The 15,598-nt window shown below is 45.3% G+C and overlaps 1 protein-coding gene across 2 annotated transcripts in view; it reads left to right on the forward strand.

Moving 5' to 3' along the window:
• Window positions 1–11,159, forward strand: part of JAK2 (Janus kinase 2) — an 83,284-nt gene extending 72,125 nt beyond the window's left edge. For both annotated transcript variants that reach the window (XM_081176196.1, XM_081176197.1), the window contains 5 exons: window positions 714–838; window positions 2,101–2,273; window positions 3,841–3,958; window positions 6,735–6,848; window positions 8,196–11,159. In XM_081176196.1, coding sequence (XP_081032322.1) covers window positions 714–838; window positions 2,101–2,273; window positions 3,841–3,958; window positions 6,735–6,848; window positions 8,196–8,303 — 638 coding nt within the window. In that variant the 3' untranslated portion in view covers window positions 8,304–11,159. The remainder of the gene's footprint in view (window positions 1–713; window positions 839–2,100; window positions 2,274–3,840; window positions 3,959–6,734; window positions 6,849–8,195) is intronic.
• The last annotated feature ends 4,439 nt before the right edge of the window (window positions 11,160–15,598 follow it).

Consider the following 15,598-nt stretch of genomic DNA (forward strand, 5'->3'; position numbering starts at 1 on the left):
CCTGCCTCCCACTCACCTGGCTGGCGCCCACGGCCAGGCACCCAACCAGGTGCCTTCGAGGGGGCGTGTACAGCAGCCTAAATTGCTGCGGCGCCAGCCTCCCGGCCTGCTGCTCCAATACAGCTGTGCGCTCCCATTCGCTGGGCTCCGTTGAAAACATGTTCTTCGTGCGAACCAGGAAGTGACCTCTCCAAACAATGGAACAACTCTTCTTTTTTAATCTCTGTGACTGCAATCTCCTGGGTGACAGGGACACTTTTAGGCAGTTGAATGCGCATGTGTACTCCTTCCATTTCACTCCCTCTCACTTCATGCAGCCCCGGGCACTGTCAACCCTTGCTACACAACTTCATTTCATTCCAGAAATGCATTTGCCAGGGTAGCCCATTTTGGGCTGTCACTGTTTTGAACTTTATCTTTTAGTGTTGCCCGTGTTAAAGTAGCAGCATGTAACTCTGCTTACTACTCATCAAACACATCTTCCTCGTGTAACTAGCTGTTTCACGATCTTCAGAGTTTCTTTCTACGCAGTTGGAAAACAGCAAGCTTAGCTAAATTTGATTTTTGGCAAAAGAATACCATAATGGAATCTTCCACTGCATATATGCTGCAGATGGTCTGTGCATTTTGCTTATAACGTGCTATATGAAGGAAGCTCTGTAAAGCATAATTTTGAATCTTTTTTTCTTTTCTTTCGTCACATGTTTGGGAAGGCCGGAGAAATCTGAAATTGATAATGGAGTACTTGCCCCACGGAAGTTTGCGAGACTATCTCCAGAAGCACAAAGACAGGTTGGATCATAAGAAACTCCTGCATTATGCCTCCCAGATATGTAAGGTAATACATTTTACTGGTATCTTGAACTCTACCAAATTCTGCTGTGGGTGCAAGTGGTGTGGGAACCGGAGCTGTTTGCCGCAAACTCTATACAGTGGTGCCTCGCAAGACAAAAAGAATCCGTTCTGTGATTCTCTTCGTCTAGCGGTTTTTTCGTCTTGCGAAGCAAGCCCATTGACGGATTAGCGGATTAGCGGCTTTTAGCAGCTTTTAGCGGCTTATCTGCTGATCGGATCAGCTGATAAGCGGCTTAGCGGCTTAGAAAAAGGGGGGAGGGAAAAAAACCAGCAGGAACTCGCAAGACATTGTCGTCTTGCGAAGCAAGCCCATAGGAGATTCGTTTTGCGAAGCACCTCCAAAACAGAAAACTCTTTCGTCCAGCAAGTTTTCCGTCTTGCAAGGCATTCGTCTTGCGGGGCACCACTGTAAACGCTCAGGCAGATTGTTTGCAGTTCTCCTTCCCAGTACAGTGAAGGGTCATAGAACCATAAAGTTGGAGGAAACTTGTAGATAATCGAAAACACAACTGTTGCCTCTTCTCTTCCACTCACTCATGCCAGACAGCAAACAGCATAGAGGTGACAGCAGATTTATTCTTCAGATGTTGTCATGTTCTGCTCCAGAGTTCCCATTTAGCCTGCTTAGCCGTCACATAAACAAGCCTTTGCTGGCCCACAGAGCATTTCTTGGCCACGTTTCGTCCAATGCACGAGGTGAAATTTGCAGAAATGAATGTGGGAGGAGTAAAGAAATGGAACAATTTCACAGGGAACCACCCCCGCTGATGGAAAATAGGAGAATCATGTAAAGACACACACATAAAATAAATGTTTGGTTCTGAGAGAGAAGACTTAGAATTTCTAGCATCAATGAAATGGATGAGGTTATTCTCAGGGTCAGAACGATAGCTGTGTGTCTATAATGTCAGTGCTGTATGCAGCAAGGTCAAGAACGCTGCTGGTCAACTCAGCGTTCTGCACAATTGCTTTGCAGCAGACACAATGGTGACATCTAGTGGTACTTGGATCACAGTTTGGTAGAGGTATGGTGAACTTTAGGAACAGCTGCTGCCTATTCCTTCCTGTCTGTTAATTGTTTCCTAATAGCATAGGATTATGTTGATATGCGGGATGTTCATAAGCATTGGGGGGGGGGGGATTCTGACAGCCAGGCATTAATTACATGTCTCATCATCTCTTCAGCCGCCAGTATTTATTAAACCCATCAACACTGATTTCATAACACCATTTGTGTACGCACAGGGTATGGAGTATCTGGGTTCAAAAAGATACGTTCACAGAGATCTAGCAACACGGAATATCTTGGTGGAGAATGAAAACAGAGTTAAAATTGGCGACTTTGGCTTGACAAAAGTTTTGCCTCAGGACAAAGAATACTACAAAGTCAAGGAACCAGGAGAGAGTCCCATATTTTGGTATGTTTCTCTCTGCTGCTTGATTACAAGGCAAATGATTTGGGGGGAATGCAATACTGCATAAATTATTTGGCCCTTGGAATTTAATAAATCGATGCATCTAAAACTTACTCAATCTAGAGTATTATTCTTGGTATGAGCTTTCGTGTGCATGCACACTTCTTCAGATACACTGAAACAGAAGTCACCAGACCCTTATATATAGTGAGAGGGTGGGGAGCGGTATTACTCAGAAGGGTGGTGGGAATGGGTGATTGGCTGAGAGGTGTGCCCAAACCCTACGCCAAAGTATAAATGGACATAAATCTGACATCAGGAATCACAAGACAGAGAAACCAGTAAGAGAACACTTCAGTTTCCCAGGACATACTATACAAGATCTCAAAGTAGCTGTCTTATTACAAAAGAATTTCAGAAATAGACTGGAAAGAGAAGTTGCTGAATTGCAACTTATTACCAAACTTAAAACCATGGAGAGACCTGGTCTGAATAGAGACATTAGATTCTTACTTCATTAGCCATCTCACCCCTTACTTTTTCCTGTAAGACCAATTGCAGTCATTAACAGTCGTTAACAGGTTTACCACACCTATCAGCCAATCACCCATTCCCACCACCCTTCTGAGTAATACCCCTCCCCACCCTCTCACTGTATATAAGGGTCCGGTGACTGCTGTTTCAGTGAATCTAAAGAAGTGTGCATGCACACGAAAGCTCATACCAATAACAAACTTAGTTGGTCTCTAAGGTGCTACTGGAAGAAAAAAATATATATTTGTTTCGACTATGGCAGACCAACACGACTACCTACCTATTATTATTATTATTATTATTATTATTATTATTATTATTATTACCCCAGCCACTCTGGGCAGCTTCCAACACATATAAAAACATAGTAAAACATCAAACATTAAAAACTTTCCTTAGCAGGGCTACCTTCATGTGTCTTCTAAAAGTCATATAGTTGTTTATCTCCTTGACATCCGATGGGAGGGCATTCCACAGGGAAGGTGCCACTACCGAGAAAGCCCTCTGCCTCGTTCCCTGTAACTTCACTTCTTCCATTGAGGGAACTGCCAGAAGGCTCTTGGAGCTGAACAAGAGAGGTGGAGATGCTCCTTCGGGTATACAGAGCCGAGGCTGTTTAGGGCTTTAAAGCTCAGCACCAACACTTTGAATTGTGCTTGGAAACATACTGGGAGCCAATGTAGACCTTTAAGGACCTGAGTTATATGGTCTCGGCAGCCACACCAGTCTGGCAGCCACATTCTGGATTAGTTGTAGCTTCCAAGTCACTTTCAAAGGTAGCCCCACGCTGAGTGCATTGCAGTAGTCCAAGCGGGAAATAACCAGAGCATGTACCACTCTAGCGAGACAATGCGCAGGCAGGTAGGGTCTCAGCTGGCGTATCAGATGGAGCTGGTAGACAGCCCCCCTGGACACAGAATTGACCTGTTAAGGGTATAATGTGTTAAATTGTTTTCGTTTTATAGATCTGTTGTTTTCCCCCCTCCTGTCCCCTATCTCTCCTCTCCCCCCCCTCCCCCGGCTTCTTATGCTATAGGTATGCTCCAGAATCACTGACGGACAACAAGTTTTCTGTGGCTTCTGATATGTGGAGTTTTGGTGTGGTCCTCTATGAACTCTTCACATATATAGACAAGAACAAAAGCCCCCCAGCGGTTTGTATATAACCGACATGTGTATACTTGGTCTAGGGCTATGACTATCCCCTTTAGAAGAGGGTGGGGGACCTTTTGCCCCTACTAGGCCATACAGTGGTGCCTCACAAGACGAAATTAATTCGTTCCGCAAGTTTTTTCTTCTTGCGAGTTTTTCTTCTTGCGATGCACGGTTTCCCATAGGAATGCATTGAAAATCAATTAATGCGTTCCTATGGAAACCGCCTTCAGACCAGGTCCGGGGACAGTCTGTCCCCCGACCTCTTCTGAAGGCTGGGTGGGGGGGACAAGGGCTTTTCTTCCCACCCCCAGCATTTTAAAAAACCCCGGGACAGCGGAGGACTTCTATGCTGTCCGGGGCGATCTTAAAATGCTGGCGGGCGGCATTTTAAAATCGCCCGGGACAGCGGAGGACTTCTCCGCTGTCCGGGGCGATGTAAAAGCCCCTGGGAAGGCAGGCAGGGGGGACAAAGACTTTTGACCCCCGCCCGCCTTCAGAAGAGGTCCTGGACCTCTTCTGAAGGTGGGTGGGGGGCGAAAGTCTTTGCTCCCCACCGCCTGCCTTCCAAAGCCGTCCGGGACAGCGGAGAAACGTGCTGCCTTTCTCCGCTCTCCCAGGAAGGCAGGCAGGGGGGGCGAAAGTCTTTGCTCCCCCCCCCCCGCCTGCCTTCAAAAGCCGTCCGCGATAGCGGGAAGCGCTTCCCTGCTATCCCGGACTGCTTTTAAAATGCTCGCGGTGGGGAGCAAAGCCTTTCGGCCCCCGCCGGCCTTCCTGGACCTCTTCTGAAGGCCGGGGGGGGGGAGGCTTTGCTCCCCACCACCAGCATTTAAAAGAGGTCCCCGGAGATTTCCCTATGGGCTTTCTTCTTGCGAAGCAAGCCCATAGGGAAATTCGTCTTGCGAAGCGCCTCCAAAACAGAAAACCCTTTCGTCTTGCGGGTTTTCCGTCTTGCGAGGCATTCGTCTTGCGAGGTACCACTGTATTTTGTTGATTCAAAGTGTTTAGGAGTTAACAGCTACTTCCCTTGGCTTCTCTGCTGCACATTGAGAAAGGGACTCCTGTTTCTCCCTGCTTCTCTTTTACTCTTAATTATCATCAACTAATATTTCTCCTCATAGTCTTTCTTGTAATATTTCATATAATTCTCCTTACAAAACTTCTTGCAATCCTACTGGCGTAATCTGTTCATTACTATTACTTTTCAAATAGTTCATATATTTACTCCAGTCTTCCAAGAATCTCTGATCCCACAGGTTTTGAATCCTTCCAGTTAATTTATCCAGTTCTGCATAGTCCATCAATTTCATCCGCCAATTTTTCTATCGTCGGTAATTCTTCTTGCTTCCATTTTTGTGCCAATAATATTCTTGCTGCCGTCATTGCATATAAAAACAACTTACAGTCCTGTCTATTAATCTCATCTCCTACAATGCCAAGTAAAAATGCTTCTGGTTTCTTAATAAATGTATATTTCAACATCTTTTTCATCTCATTATATATCATTTCCCATAAGTTTTTCACTTTTAACAGCAGGAATCTCTCACTTTCCCTCTTCTCTCCTGCTGAGCTGCGGTCAGATGAGCAGCACAATCTCCTCCCTCCAAGCTGCTGATCAGCACAAAATACTGCAGGGTCTCGTTTTCCCTGCAAATGTTTGTTTCTGCCTTTTAGGGTCGTCTGAAGTTGCAGTTATTTATATGCTTTTGTAGCCCACGCTTCATGCGCTCTCAGATTACCAGCAGCCTCAAACAAGTTAGCCACTTAGTGGCATAACAGCTGAATCGTCAATTACATCCTGTCACACAGGAAGCAAAACCAGCAGCGACACTGCAGAGGGAGTAATACTCTGATCTCAACCTCTACCCTCCAAGGAGATGTGTCTTGTAGTAGGGAGGGCATTCCACAACCGAGGGGGGCCACCACGCAGAAGACCCTCCATGTCCTGCTGCTTCGCAAAAGCCACTGGTGATGGCACCCCCACCCCTGGCAGATCTTAATGCCTGGGGATGTCTACACTGGAGGAGGCATGCTCTAAGCACAATGTGCTGTGCATGGGACTGCCCTTGAGGGCCCTTTAGAAATGTCAGCAGGGCCAGAGTATTGCTGCAGAGTTCGTAGCAAAGATTCCTAGCACTGTGGTTGCTGGTGTGTTTCCAGCCTAAATTCAAGGTGCTGAGATTTACTTCTGGGGCAGAAAGTGGTAAGGGGCAAGTTCTTTACAGTCTGAATCCAGAATAACAGAAGAAAATACCTTTTCCCTTGTCTTCCCAACCCCCTGTTAAGTAGCTCTTTTTCAGTAGCTGGCTCCAAGATTTGGAATTAGTTACCAGGTTTGGTGTATGTAAATCTGGGAGACTGGCCTTTTTAAACAAGCAAGCCTTTTATAACTAAATATATTAGCACCAGCTCTTTGTTTAAAAAAATCTCACTCTTGATAGTATTTTATTGTTGCTCTAGTGTTTAGTTTTTTTTAAAAAAAAATCAGCATTAACCTACTGCAAGAACAAATGTTGAAAATCAAACTATAAATTTCCCAAATAAATAAAAGCAAGTTTCTGTCTGCAAAACCTTCAGATTGGCATAGACTTTCTTTTTTACTTTTTTGAAAGAGGGATGTTCTATAGGCCTTAAAGGTTTGCCTCTGTGACATATTGTGTTCTATCCAACAAAGACTAGTGTGTCTTCTGCATAGCTCCTCCTATGAAACTAGGTAATTCTTTGATGCTTTGATGTCATTAACCTTAACAGAAATTCAACTTGGAATTTTTATTTTAGGAGTTTATGCGCATGATTGGGAATGATAAGCAGAACCAGATGATTGTGTTCCATTTGATAGAGCTGTTGAAGAATAACGGAAGGCTGCTCAGACCTGATGGATGCCCGGATGAGGTACCTGAATGTATCACTTTATCATGCTGTTCTCTCACTTGGTGTAACGTGTCAGTCATGGTGTGCCTCTGAATTGTTCCTGTGGCAGAGACAACCATAGCAGAACACTTGCTCCCGTGTTTACCTGGAAGCCTAGTAGCGTGGGCAGTTTTCCCATCCTTCAAAAGTTTTGTTGTAAAACCAAAAACTTGGGCTTTCTCATTCATGAGCAACTTAGTTTTTTAGAAACAAGAAAGGCCGAGGGCCTTCTGGCAGTTCCCTCGTTGCGAGAAGTGAGGTTACAGGGGACCAGGCAGAGGGCCTTCTCAGTAGTGGCGCCTGCCCTGTGGAATGCCCTCCCATCAGATGTCAAGGAAATAAGCAGTTATCCTATTTTTAAAAGACATCTGGAGGCAGCCCTGTTTAGGGAAGTTTTAAAATATTTATTGCTGTATTGTTTTTAACACTCAATTGGGAGCCGCCCAGAGTGGCTGGGGTAACTCAGCCAGATGGGTGGGGTATAAATAAATTATTATTATTATTATTATTATTATTATTATTATTATTATTATTATTTATTATACTAATGATGATGATATAGTATATGGTGGAAACCATGAAGAGAGGGGATTTGCATAAGGTATGGAAGAAATGTGCTGGCCTGGGATTGCTGACAGGTTTCGCACGAGTATTCGCACCGCACTGAGAGCCAGTGTGGTGTAGTGGTTAAGAGTGGTAGACTCGTAATCTGGTGAACTGGGTTCGCTTCCCCGCTCCTCCACATGCAGCTGCAGGGTGACCTTGGGCCAGTCACACTTCTTTGAAGTCTCTCAGCCCCACTCACCTCACAGAGTGTTTGTTGTGGGGGAGGAAGGGAAAGGAGAATGTTGGCCGCTTTGAGACTCCCTAGGGTAATAATAATAATAATAATAATAATAATAATAATAATAATAATAATAAATTTTATTTATATCCCGCCCTCCCCAGCCGAAGCTGGGCTCAGGGCGGCTAACAACAATCAAAATAGTCCAACATTCTAAAACATTCATTATAAATTAATTAAATCAAATTAAAATCAAATTAATGGCAACCATCAAGCAAAATTTTGTGCAGATTGCCAGAGGAGGGGGTCAGGCTGCGCCCTAACAAAAGGCCAGGCGGAACAGCTCTGTCTTGCAGGCCCTGCGGAAGGATGTCAGGTCCTGCAGGGCCCTAGTCTCTTGTGACAGAGCGTTCCACCAGATTGGAGCCGCGGCCGAGAAAGCCCTGGCTCTAGTTGGGGTAGTGATAAAGCGGGATATCAAATCCAAACTCTTCTTCTTCTTCTATTTCTGCTCATCTCATACTGGTGTTTTCTCTCTTGCCAAGGTCTATGCCATCATGACGGAGTGCTGGAACAACAGCGCCAGCCTGAGACCCTCCTTCAGGGATCTTGCTCTGAGAGTGGATCTCATAAGGGAGAGCATGGGTGGGTGAACATGCCGGAATTCACCCAAAGGGACCTGTCGCACAGCAAGTGTGTCCTGTTCTTCGGGACGTTGCAGATCGTTGCTTATCCCGCACCCATTCAGAGACGGCCGCAAAACAATCCCATCCAACCTCGCCCGTGATGACGAAGGATGCGGCTTAGTTTCTTCATCGGGAATACTAGCGCGATGCATTGATGAAAAGCACTTTGATAGCGAAGGAATTGCTTCCCCCCCCCTTTATCTTGAAGCAGAATAGCGCAGCGTGATCAGTAAGCATCACCGTGGTTTGCCTAATAGGACAACTGCAGAAAAAAATGATGATGTCAGACAGGGGAGTTATGGAAAGATAAGAAGATTGGGCGATTTAGGTTGCAATCGTGTGCCTGCTTACCTGTGGATTGCTATTGACCAATGAGACTTACTTCTAAGGAGCTATATATAGGACTCTTCAGCAGCAGTTGACTTGCAAGGTTTCTGGTAGCACAGCTACCAGAAGACTTTGCCCTTCCAGCTGCACCACTTTGAAAAAGAGCAAATGTTTGCACTTAATGGAATTACCAGTGCATGGGTTCCTCTTTTCGCTACCCCTTATTTTGTTCCCTCCCCCTGCTACCTTTGTCCACTTTTGCCTGCCGTAAGAGGTGATGGTATACCAGACGAGGCTACCTTTCACGTAGCTTGGAATGGTGTGTTCCTTTGCATAAATGAACATTTCTTTAGGTGTGTGCAGTTATGCAATTCTGTGAGAGACTTAAAGATTTATATATATATATAAAAAGGATAATATAAGTGTAGCAGAGAAACACAAAGCACCAGTCAGGATGAGAGAAGATTGCTGATGGGTCCTGGCGATAGCTTTTATGTCATACAACTGCCCAATGCTGTGCCAGCCAAAGATCCGCTCAAAACACGGCAGCAGTACAAAGTTGAGGCTCAGTTGCAGAAGTGTTTTGTGCCCTGCAAGCCATTGCTGAGTAAGCCTGAGTTGCAGAAAGAAGCCGCTGGAATACCTTTTTGACTTTTTCCTGCAGTGAAATCTGAGCGATTTAGCCTCCTGTTCCATGCATTGCACAAGAGCCACTGTTTTATGAAAGGGTTTGTTGCTGTTTATTAGTTTTAAAACTTTTTTTACATTGTCATGCCGTTACGGCTTTAATGTGTAGAAGAAAGGCTTAAAAAAAAGAGAAGAAAAATAGCCGTTTAAGCAACTTCTGTGTGCCTGTCTAAGCCAGCCAGAGAAGAGATGTCTGTTCAGGCAGTGTGATGTACTGTAAATACTTCAAAGGAAAGGGAACAAATAAGAAGAGATATTTTTTTAAACAAACACCTGCTGAAAATTGCATTTTTAAATGAACAAGTATATATAGCAGTCTATTTTCCTATTTATGTTGTGGCTATGTCAAGCGCTGACCGCGTTTCCTTAAGGCACAGTTTTTTGAAATCATGTCATCGGCAGCAGCTTAATATGTTCCCCATGCTAAACTTTGTTAGCATCGCCAACCTTCATGGATGGTGCATTTTTCCTTTCTACCCTCTTCAACTTTTTACTGGGTGACCCAGTCAGCACGAAATAGAAAGCAGGCTTCCGATGTTACGAAGAACAAATGTCACCCATCTGGCCCCTCCTAGTCTTCTTCAGGTTACTGAACAATTTGGCTTTGTGTAAGGGTAGCCATGTGATTTTTCCTTACTTGTACACAGCCTAAGTTGTAAATTAAATGTAAAGACACTGTAACTCCTTGCGCACCGGACTCGGTGGCGCAAATTTGCATTTGCCAGCCTAGGAACGCAGAGAGTAATAAGCAGGTAGTAGCATCAGACTCTCTTTCTTGCCCCTAATGGTTTGGCTGTCCGCTTCAGAGCTGGCCAGAGTACTTTAACAGAAGGGCACTGGGTATTTCCTCTTCTCTCACTGGTTGCCCACCAAGCCTTGCTTTGGTGACTTGCGATAGAAGTATCCTCCTTGGGAGAAGGTGCTGAGAAGATGTTTGCTTCCTAAAATCAAAAAGGGGGGAGGTCGGTTGAAAGAGGTTGTTGCTTTCCACTATGGAGACGGAATGAAAACTTGAAATGTACTTCGGTGTATGGCAGAACGTGCTTAGATGTGCTATGAACTTATGTACCTACTTCAAAAATGGAGGAGGGTGCAGCGATGTGAGTTTTGCATGAGGCTAAGAAGTACCTCCAAAAGTTGCAATTACTTAGCAAGTGAGCTCCAGTCTACCAATATTTTGTGCCCCTGTGTGCTCCGGCATGTGCTGATTTAATGGCTCTTGGGTACGTGTGAAGCTCTCCTTTCACACATGCAGGAGATTATCATTCAGGGGTGTTTCACACGCGCTTATTTGTAAGAGTAGAGAATTATGCAAGCAACTGCCGGGGGATTGGCAGAAGGAGGAGAACGTGGGATTGAAATTGTGGGTAGCCATGTTTTGTAACATCACGTTATGTTTAAATGGCTGGAAATGTTTGCATTATAAGAGACAGTTTCACAATGTATATTTTTAAATTGCTTTTGGTCGAATACATTGCACATTTGTACATTGCTTTGAAGTTGATTTTAAAACAGGTTGTACATGAAATATATTTTCTTTTTTGTAGACTATTTACGTGTATTGTTTTTGTTTAGGTTCCGTATTAACCGAAATCATAGTAGCATAAGGTTTAAAGCGACAACAGGTACCAGGATAAACAGATGCAGCCGTCTGACCATGACAGAAGCGCATCTTCTATGTGATCAAGGATTTCATATTCCATTTTTTTTAAAAAAAAAAAAAAGGAAGAAACCTCAGGGAATTTTGTGTAATGCAACAAAGAGTTCTTCCATAGTGGTTTTTAAGTAAATAAAAATGTATTTGTTTGATCTAGTATAGTATGATTGACTTACATTCTCATGATGATGGTGGTAATCTTTTGAACACTTCTGTGATTGCAATCGTGGGGGGGATCTCAGGCCAGGAGGCCAAATGCAACTCTCCAGGCCCTCTTATCTGACCAAAACCTCTGTCCCCAGGCCACACCTCTCACGGTCTCTGATTCACATTCGCCTCCAGTGTTTTTCCTTTGATTGGAATGTGTCTTGAGCTTGGATAATAACGCTTGCTTGCCTGGATAGAGAGGGCTGTGCATAGCAACCATTGCTCCATTCACTTCTGCTTTTAACCCTCCCACCACTGGCGCGTGACCCTTGAAGCTTCCTCAAAAAAACCTGAGGCCTTCGGACTGAACAGCGAAGAAGTGAAGAGTCCAATCTATAAAGGTGCTAAATGTTTCAAAGGCGGCGCAAGCCACCGAGCATCCCATAGGCTTTGCCTTGTCGACATAGAAGGCCCCATCAGATTTAAAACCCAACCATTGGAAATCCTGAGGTTGTACAAGAAGAAGGCGAAAAGCAGATTCTACATCATATTTCGCCAGCAGGGTCCCCCTACCAAATTTCCTAATGAGCTTAATTGCCTGGTTCAAGGAGGCATATCTCACAGAACGCAGTTCGGCTGGGATAGTGTCATTTACAGAGCCTCCTTTGGGATAAGAGAAGTTGTGAATAAGGCGAAATCCCCCCGGGGCTTTTTTGCATACGATCCCTAATGGTGAGAGATGCAGATTAGGAATAGGGTGACTTTCAAAGGGGCCGGACATCGGCCCTGCAGAAATTTCCTTTATTATCTTTTTTCTTGCCACCTCAGGCATCTCCCTAACTGACTTTGGTTAGGTGGGTGTGGCGATCACACAGGGTCCCCAGACGTTTGACTGTCCATTGACCCTGTGCCACCACTGTGATTGCTTTTTCGCTGCCACCAACCCGTTTCCCTCGGGTACACACGGAGTCCAGACAGTTGTTAACATTAACTAATAATCAAGTTTATTTATAGGCATGAACAAGCTTATGGTTTCAGTTAATTTTTCTTGGCAGTTTCTTAATCTTAGTTCCTTAACTGTCCTATGCGTTCCTAACAACTTCAAACTGATTATTCCAACTAGCTATTTGACTCCACCTAACAATTCCTCTCACACTCTCACCACACAACACGACCAACCCCCACAGACTTATATCCTCCCTCTTCCTTCACCAACTCTCAACTGACCCACACACTCCGCACACTAACTCCTTTCAGTTTCTCTCTGGCCAATCACATCACACGCATTTAACCCTTTCCATATGACCCACCTAGGAGGCAAACGCCACAGTGGGTTTCTTGAATTTGGGGGGAATGATACAGGAATTCGAAAACCAGAGGAGAAACCCTCCCAAAGATACTGGGCTGCCTCCTTAATTGAGTAAGTATTAAAGAACAAGGGACCCATGAGGAGTCTGGTGGGGAAGATGAACCGTTTTCATTCCAGACATCTGCCATGGTCTGCCCCGTGGCATAGACAGAAAACAGTGCAACAAAGAAAAACGAAAAGAAGAAGGGGGATAGGACAGTGGTGTGAATGGACTGATGCAGTTCTGCACCCAAGATATAATGAGAAAACTATGGAATTAAGTGCAATAAAGCTCACATATAGAACCAAAAGTCCATAGAATTACAGAATCCAATAGTTGGAAGGGACCACCCAGAAAATTTATATAATAATAAAGTCCTTTTTTTTAGCAAAATGACATCCACAACTGGATACATATTTATCCAACGCAATATAATTATCAAATCCCTTTAGCAGAGAGACCAATTACTTTCTGTAGCTCACATACCTCTGATAAACCATATATTCTCTATGAGATTAGCAGGATTGTGATGGCAATGAGATGTACTTAACCCAAGATTGGTAAAATGGTACTAAAGGAGTTTGTGGATATAATCTCAGAACCTTTGTCTATGACCTTTGCAAATTCTTGGCGAACGGGAAATCTGTACCAGGAAGCACCAGAACTCTGACTAGCCATGTTGTATGGGATCAATTTCAATCTGTTTTTCTTTGTTGCACTGTTTTCTGTCTATGCCAAAGGACAGATCATAGCAGAATATGTCTGGAATGAGAATGGTTCATCTTCCCCACCAATCTCCTCATGGGTCCCTTGTTCTTCCCACACAACTTCATGAGCATTCAGGCAGCTGTGTAAAATGTGTGTGCGTGTGTTCCGTAAGTATTTCAAAGTATCTGAATGGCCAAGCCCAAACCTCTCCTTCCCAGAACAGCTCTGATCCCAGATCCGTGTGGATATGTAGCCATAGTATCATTGTCTTCCGGGCCAATAACAATCCAGATTGTCAAGCCGGGGCTCACATGCGGTTCACTTTTACCTGGTTGCGTATCAAGGGATGATCCAGGATCAGCTTTGGCCACTAAGCAAACAGGCAGCTGCAGGGCAGCTACCAGAGCTGGTAAATGTGCAGCTGGGCAAAAAAGATCTGGAAAATAGAGAAGGCCTCAACCTCAGCCTCACAGCCAGGTTGCACGATGACCAGCTGCTGTCCCCCTCAAGCTCAGTCACTCTGCTCACCAACAGTGTCCCTTTGAGCTCCTGCTTTACTAGCCAACAAATGCACACCTTTGCCTCCACCTGCCCAAACTTCACATGATGTCCATGTACTCTGGCTTCTGTCTACTTTGTGCCTTCTGATCCTCTCCCTCACTGCTTTCTCATTATGATAACATGGAGATCTTAATGTACAGGAACAGGTGCCTTTGATTTTCAGACTATTTCAGCCCCCACATGCAAGAATGCACAAGTACAGGACATCTTCGCTTTCCCTCAAAGGCCTTGTCTTCTTTTTCCAGATCACAAAGTGTTGAACCTCATGTAAAAGGGGTTGCACCTCATAAAACCGAGCCAGGAAGTGCTGGACAATGTAGAGTGGTGAATGCTTCCCTCTGTGAGGGAGTCTTCCCAGACCCACTTAAAGAAGCGATTATTAAACCACTTCATAAAAAACCATATTTGGCCATTATGGTCAATTATTGCCCGACCCCAAATCTTCCATTCTTGGGCAAGGGTGGGGGGTCACTGAACAACTCCAAGCACGCCTGGAGGATGAAGACCATTTGGATCCTATCATGGGAATTGGGGTTGCTTGTGTGTAAACCTCCAGCCGTTCCCAACTGCTTGGGGTGGTTGCGTCTTTCCCCGGCTGAGCAGCCCTTATGCGCTGCTGCTCAATCGCTGGCAGAATCCGTCAGTGGGTGTCTCCTAAATTTCCTCCAGCATAAGAATTCCTTAATGGACAACCTTCGCCTCGACTCTCTGCACGGAAGCCTTCTGCGCAGAGTGGGCGTGCCAAGCGGTGGTCCTCCACTCTCCTCACTGACTTCACTGGAAGAGTCTCGGAGCCTCCCCTCCGAAGTGCTCTCTGCCTCTCCCTTCTTCCTGGTGTCACCTGGACTTCTTTCCCCAGAGGACGTCCTCTCTCTTCCCTTACTCGTTCCCTCTCCTGCAGAATCTGGGAGCCTAGCCTCTCCACTCTGCTCCGATGTCAGTTCCCTGACAGATCCCTTCCAACTGGGATTCAGGCCCCATCATGGGACTGAAACCACCTTGTTTGCACTGGTAGATGATCTCTGGTGAACTAGGGACAGCAGCAAAAGCTGTTTCCTGGTTCTGCTGTATCTCAGTGGCTCTTTATACCATTGACCATGGTATATTTCTAAACCATCTAGGGGATGTTGGGAGCTGGGGGCAGTGTCATGTAGTGGTTCCACTCCATCCTGGGCTGTGTCCAGAAAGTGGTGTAGGGGGATGAGTGTTCGGACCCTTAGGAGCTCACTGGTGGGGTCCCTCAGGGATCCATCGTCTCCCCCATGCTTTTCAACATCCATATGAAGCCAGTGGGAGAAATCATCACAGAGTTTGGGCTGGGCGCTCACTAGTATGTGGATGATCCCCAGCTCTACCTCTCCTTTAAATTGGAACCAGTAAAGGCAGTGAACATCCTGTGTGAGTGTCTAGAGGTGGTTGGGTGGCGGCTAATGCATTGAAACTGAATCCCAACACGACAGAAGTATTGTTTCTGGGGGACAGGAGACCAGCAGGCGTGGGGAGACACCCTGGTTCTGAATGGAGTAATAGTATCCCTGAAGGACCAGGTGCGCAGCCTGGGAGTCATTTTGGACTCACAGCTGTCCATGGAGGCACAGGTCAGTTCTGTTTCCAGGGTGGCTGTTAACTAGATCCATCTGGTACGCTGCCTGCAGACTGTCTCACCAGAGTGGTGCATGCCCTGGTTATCTCCTGCTTGGATTACTGCAATGCGCTCTACTTGGGGCCACCTTTGATGGTGACATGGAAACTACAACTAACCCAGAATGTGGCTGCTAGAGTTGTGACTGAGAGCAGCTAACAGGACCACATAACTCTTGTCCTGA

The sequence above is a fragment of the Podarcis bocagei genome (genome assembly GCF_964188305.1).
Source record: "Podarcis bocagei genome assembly, chromosome: 17".
Classification (NCBI taxonomy): domain Eukaryota; kingdom Metazoa; phylum Chordata; class Lepidosauria; order Squamata; family Lacertidae; genus Podarcis; species Podarcis bocagei.